Source organism: Puntigrus tetrazona, chromosome 4 (assembly GCF_018831695.1).
Source record: "Puntigrus tetrazona isolate hp1 chromosome 4, ASM1883169v1, whole genome shotgun sequence".
Taxonomy (NCBI): domain Eukaryota; kingdom Metazoa; phylum Chordata; class Actinopteri; order Cypriniformes; family Cyprinidae; genus Puntigrus; species Puntigrus tetrazona.
In genome coordinates, this window is record NC_056702.1 from 5875659 (window position 1) to 5881571 (window position 5913).

The 5913-nt window shown below is 38.1% G+C and overlaps 3 protein-coding genes across 3 annotated transcripts in view; all 3 read left to right on the forward strand.

Annotated features, from left to right (window-relative positions):
• The window catches only part of LOC122342429 (extracellular calcium-sensing receptor-like), a 3471-nt gene extending 3000 nt beyond the window's left edge, over positions 1 to 471 (forward strand). Inside the window, exon 6 of the mRNA XM_043236202.1 lies at positions 1 to 471. This exon is cut by the window's left edge and continues 320 nt beyond it. Coding sequence (XP_043092137.1) covers positions 1 to 471 — 471 coding nt within the window.
• Positions 1 to 5913, forward strand: part of LOC122342837 (metabotropic glutamate receptor 4-like) — a 36221-nt gene that overhangs the window by 13052 nt on the left and 17256 nt on the right. The window lies entirely within an intron of this gene.
• Positions 1876 to 5619, forward strand: LOC122342428 (extracellular calcium-sensing receptor-like). The gene is made up of 6 exons (XM_043236201.1): positions 1876 to 2093; positions 2298 to 2593; positions 2783 to 3609; positions 3680 to 3907; positions 4511 to 4634; positions 4706 to 5619. The coding sequence occupies exons 1-6, from the start codon at positions 1876 to 1878 to the stop codon at positions 5617 to 5619; spliced, it is 2607 nt and encodes an 868-aa protein (XP_043092136.1).

Sequence of the window (5913 nt, forward strand, 5' to 3'; positions counted from 1 at the left end):
GCAATGAAATGGTTTGGAGCAGCTCAACNTCAGGTTGTGATATGTGCAGTCTGGCTATCAACTGCCTCTCCAACACCACATAAAAACAGCCAATACATCAGGTCCATTATAGTATATGAATGTGCTATAGGATCAGTGGCTGGTTTTTCTTTGTTGCTGGGATACATTGGACTACTGGCAGCAGTAAGCTTCCTGTTAGCCTTCCTGGCAAGGAACCTTCCCGATAATTTTAACGAAGCAAAGTTCATCACTTTTAGTATGTTAATCTTCTGTGCTGTGTGGATTGCATTTGTTCCAGCATATGTGAGCTCTCCAGGGAAATATTCAGTGGCTGTGGAGATATTTGCCATTTTAGCATCAAGTTTTGGGTTACTTGTGGCCATATTTGCCCCTAAGTGCTACATCATTGTATTACACCCGGAAAGAAACACTAAAAAAGCCATAATGGGAAGAGGTACACAAAATAAATAGATTTGTATGTTATAAAAACCTCTAACTGATAGGAATGTCTGATTGTGTTTCTGTTTCACTTGAAAAACCTGAATAAACAATACACATAACAAACAAGCGCAGGCTAATTTATTATTAATTTTTAAAATATACAAATTAATAATTTTAAGATTGTAGATTATTTCACAAATTTCAATTGGCATATATACATAATTACATAGATGAACAAATTAATCAATTAATGAATGAATAGATGAATCCAATAACATAACTAAATCATTCAGCACAAGCTAATCTAAAAAAGAGTTTAAGAATGAGTATGAGGTTTGATTAAAAAATTTAAAGACTAAAACTATTCTGTATGTCTTGAAGTAAAGTATTCCAAATCGTCAGAGCAATGCAACTAAACCTCCCATGATAGTCAGACGTACAGATGTTTACAACAGTCACAGAAGCTGATGACCTGAAAGATCGGGTAGGTGAACCCCCACAAAGAAGTTCACTCAGATATAAAGGTGCTAGAATAGATTATGAAGAGCCTTATAAGTAAAAAATTGAATTTGATATCTAAGTGAAACCCAATAAATGTTCCGTTAAAATTTGAGGCTGCTGAAGTTTGCACCCTGTGAAGTTTATTAATGCATTTTCGTGAAATCCCACTGAGAAGTGAATTGCAGTAGACAATTTGAGATGTAACTAGTGCGTGCACAAGGACAGCAGTACTATTAAAAGTAAGAGATGGTCGTAGACTATTAATATTTCATAAATAATAATATGAATCCTCTAGTAACTAATATGTATTAATTAAATGAGACTATATCTATATCTATATATCTATAGTCATGAATATATCATATGTAACCTCCAGTGCCCCTGTAAATGTAAATATAAGTGGAAGTTTTGTAATGGTTGCCTAGGGTGACACTAACACAAGGTCAGAACATTGTTTACAAAAGCCTAAGAGATATCATTAATGCTGCATTTAGGTGAAACTACAGGCCAAAGAAACATCAGCACCGTACACTAGTAGTTAAACTTTACACCTACTATATATGAAATGGCTGTGTGTCCAAAATTTGTGTTGAACAAACACAAATTCAATTTAATTCAATATGTTGGAATACACTGCCATCTAGAGGGAAGACCTGTCTAATTGTGTCTGGTCAATCTACAATATTAATAATAATAAAAAAAAAACAAAAAAACAATTTTACCATCAGTCAGCTGTTGTACTTAAGCAGTAATGCAATAATAGCAAAGACTAAAGTTGCCCTTCATCAAATTATAATTTAAATATAAAAGGCATCTGATTTCCTGGGAGATCTTGGCATCAACAGGTTTTTTTTTTTTTTTTTAAGCAACACCCACAGTCTTTATTATAAATAAATAGCTGGCCCTCATGTGGGTAGAAGGAGATAGGTAGAGATGTGGATCACTCTTAAAATCTGCTTATATCTGTCCTTTAACTGTGTCTCAGCTTCAGTCCTTAGTTCAGGCATCTGTCAGCTCCAGGGACACTTCAAGTTGAACGGGATGTTTCAGGATGGAGATCTTATAATTGGAGGCCTCTTTGAAGTTCATTTCCTCACAGTGTTCCCAGAGCTGAGCTTCAGAAAAAAGCCAGAACCTCCATACTGTGAGCAGTGAGTCTGGGACAGACTGGACAATGATACTGTTTTGTAATTAACAATGTCCTTTTGTGGTTTATTATTTTTTTTATTTACTTTGTTGCTTAATTTAGCAACTCTTGGCAAACAGCTGCATCAAAATCAGTATCTGTAAATGGAATAAAGAGTATATAATTTACAGAAGGTGGATTTGTTATATATTAATTTTTTTCTTAATAGGTTTGACATGTCAAGTTTTCAGCAGGCTCAGACTATGGTCTTCGCAATAGATGAGATCAATAAGAATCCAAACCTACTTCCTAACATCACTCTTGGTTACTATCTTTATGACAACTGTGTGAAGTTGGGAGTGGCATTCAGAGCAGCCACAGCTCTGGTTAGCGGGACAGAGGAGTCCTTCTCCAATGTAAACTGTGCCGGCCCACCACCAGTGATTGCTGTTGTGGGGGATCCTGGATCTACCCACTCAATTGCAATCTCCAGTGTACTGGGGCTATTCAGAATGCCTATGGTAAGTGTGACTGTAATAATTTTCAAGACTAAACAAATAATAATTATAACTGTAAAATGTGTACTGTTACAGTTTTGTTCTTAAGTTTACATTTTAAAATGTATAATTTTAAAGACTGTATATATTTCTTAATGCACAAAATCTCATAATTGCACAGAAAATTATGTGTACTCATCTACACTTCTTTTATAAGTTAGCTACTTTGCAACCTGCTCCTGTTTGAGTGACAGGAAAAAGTACCCCTCTTTCTTCAGAACTATCCCCAGTGATGCCTTCCAGGTTCGGGCTATGATTCAGATCTTAAAGCATTTTGGATGGACCTGGGTTGGTCTGCTCTACAGTGATGACGACTACGGCATCCATGCCTCTCAGTCATTCCACCAAGACGTGCAGTTATTTGGAGGATGCGTTGACTTCTCTGAAATGCTACCTCGTGATAATAACCGTAGAGATATTCACAATATATTGGCAGTGGTTCAGGCCTCTACAGCTAGAGTGGTGGTGGTGTTCTCTACAGAGGCCTACTTATTACCATTGATGGATGAGGTGGCATTGCAAAATGTGACAGACAGACAGTGGATTGCAAGTGAAGCCTGGGCCACCTCACCAGTCTTTCACACTCAGCGTCTTCTGCCCTTTCTGGGGGGCACATTGGGCATTGCTATTAGGCGTGGAGAAATCCAGGGACTGCGTGAATTCCTGTATTACCTTCGTCCTGACAACAATCCAAGAAACAATATGGTAAGAATTTTCTGGGAGAACATGTTTGAGTGCAGTTTTGAGACTGGGGGACGAAAGATAGATGTAGAGGAGGAAAAAAAGTTGTGTACAGGGCAAGAAGATCTGAGCAACACAGACACACCATACACTGATGTATCAGAGCTGAGGGCCTCATATAATGCATATAAAGCAGTTTATGCCTTGGCACATGCACTTCATGACCTGACGCAGTGTGAGGAGGGGAGAGGACCATTCAGTGGGAACAGCTGTGCTGATATAATCAAGCTTCAGCCCTGGCAGGTACAGAAAAAAAATTGTTTATACAATACAGAAATACATATTAAACCTGTCTTGTCTGTAACCTGTACAGGTAGCCCATTATCTACAGAAAGTGAACTTTACCACAAGCTTTGGGGATCGTGTGTCATTTGATGAGAATGGAGATGCTCTGGCCATCTATGATGTGATGAACTGGCAGCCTAATTCAGATGGTGCGATAAGGGTCAGCACAGTTGGTGTGGTGAATGAAGGGGCTACAGAAGGGAGAGTGCTCACACTGGATGAGGATGCGATATACTGGAACTTTGAAAACAAAAAAGTAATGTTTTTATTTAATCCTTTTAAAACTATAGGTATGTTGTAGCATATATTTACAATTTATCAAAACACACTAACATTTGTTTTTGTAAATTATGGGGACATTCCATAGACGTAATAGTTTTTATACTGTACAAACTGCATGTGCTATTATCCTTCACCAACCCTACACCTAAACCTACATCTTACAGGAAACTACAGCGGTTTTAGATTTTCAAAAAAAACTCACTCTGTAAGATTTATAAGCATTTTGAAAAGTGGGGACATGAGGTAATGTCCTCATAAATTACCTTCTCCTTGTAATATCTATGTCATTCCCTTGGCAGTTTACAAATTTATGTTCTCATATGACACAAAAACTCATATGACACGCACACCCACATACACAGATTTCCATGAGGTTATTATATAAACATGTGCAAACAATACAGCTCCACTTTTATTTTTTATTACCTAAATATAACCCTCACAAAAAAAACTTACAAGCTGTTTCCTTGTAGGAAAAATAATTTAATGTCACCACAAGTTCAAAGTTGACTGGTATAACAATCATTGTGGGGACACGCATATGAATATGAATGACAGCAGATGTTTTACCCCTTAGCCCCCACATTCTGTGTGCAGTGAGAGCTGCCCCCCAGGCACCAGAAGAGCCAGGAAAAAAGGTCTTCCTGTCTGCTGTTTTGACTGCCTGCCATGCAGAGATGGAGAGATTTCTAATTCAACAGGTAGAAATCTATTCCAAAAATTTAATAGAACTTGAAAGAGAATTTTCTCTTAAACATTGTTTTATTAACAGATGCTATTGAGTGCACACCATGTCCAAATGAGTTCTGGTCCAATCCAAATAAAGATCAGTGTGTCCCGAAAGAAGTAGAGTTTCTATCCTACGAGGAACCTCTGGGCATCTCTCTGACCACTGCCTCCCTGCTCGGCTCATTCTTCTGCGCTCTTGTGATGGTCATCTTCTCTCATCATCGTAACACTCCTGTAGTACGCGCTAACAATTCAGAGCTCAGCTTCCTGCTGCTGTTCTCACTTAAACTGTGTTTCCTGTGTGTGCTGCTGTTCATTGGCCGACCACAGTTATGGACGTGTCAGTTAAGACATGCTGCATTTGGCATAAGCTTTGTCTTGTGTGTCTCCAGCATCCTGGTCAAGACTATGGTAGTAATAGCTGTGTTCAAGTCATCTCGGCCTGAAGGTAAAAATGCAATGAAATGGTTTGGAGCAGCTCAACAAAGAGGCACAGTCATGGCACTAACTGCCCTCCAGGTTGTAATTTGTACAGTCTGGTTAACTACTGCATCCCCAACCCCTTATAAAAACAGTCAGTATATTACCTCTAAAATAGTATATGAATGTGCTATAGGATCATTGGCTGGTTTTTCTTTGCTACTGGGATACATTGGCCTCCTGGCAGCAGCGAGCTTCCTGTTAGCCTTTCTTGCAAGAAATCTTCCAGATAATTTTAATGAAGCAAAGTTCATAACTTTTAGTATGTTGATCTTCTGTGCTGTGTGGATTGCATTTGTTCCAGCATATGTGAGTTCTCCAGGGAAATATGCAGTTGCTGTGGAGATATTTGCCATCCTAGCATCTAGTTTTGGATTACTGGTGGCCATATTTGCCCCAAAGTGCTACATCATCCTTATACATCCAGAGAAAAACACTAAAAAAGCAATCATGGGAAGAGCCACTCAAAAGAAATAGTTTGAAAACATGACATTTTCACAAAAAAAAACAATAAATTCATAATTTTATTTTAGTCCTCTGAGTCTGTTTCTTCAGCTTGCTATGCTAAGTCTATTTTGTATATATAGTTATTTAGCAATATATGCCTGATAATTAACATTATGTATTTGTCAGAAATAAATAAGAAGTTTCCTTCTGGCTATTATCAAGTTGTTCCCTGTCAAAAGCTACTCTCGATGCTGCGCTGAGTGCGCTAATGAGAACGTCTTTTGTTCGACCGGTTGTTGAAGCATGTGTGTCAAACACGCCAAA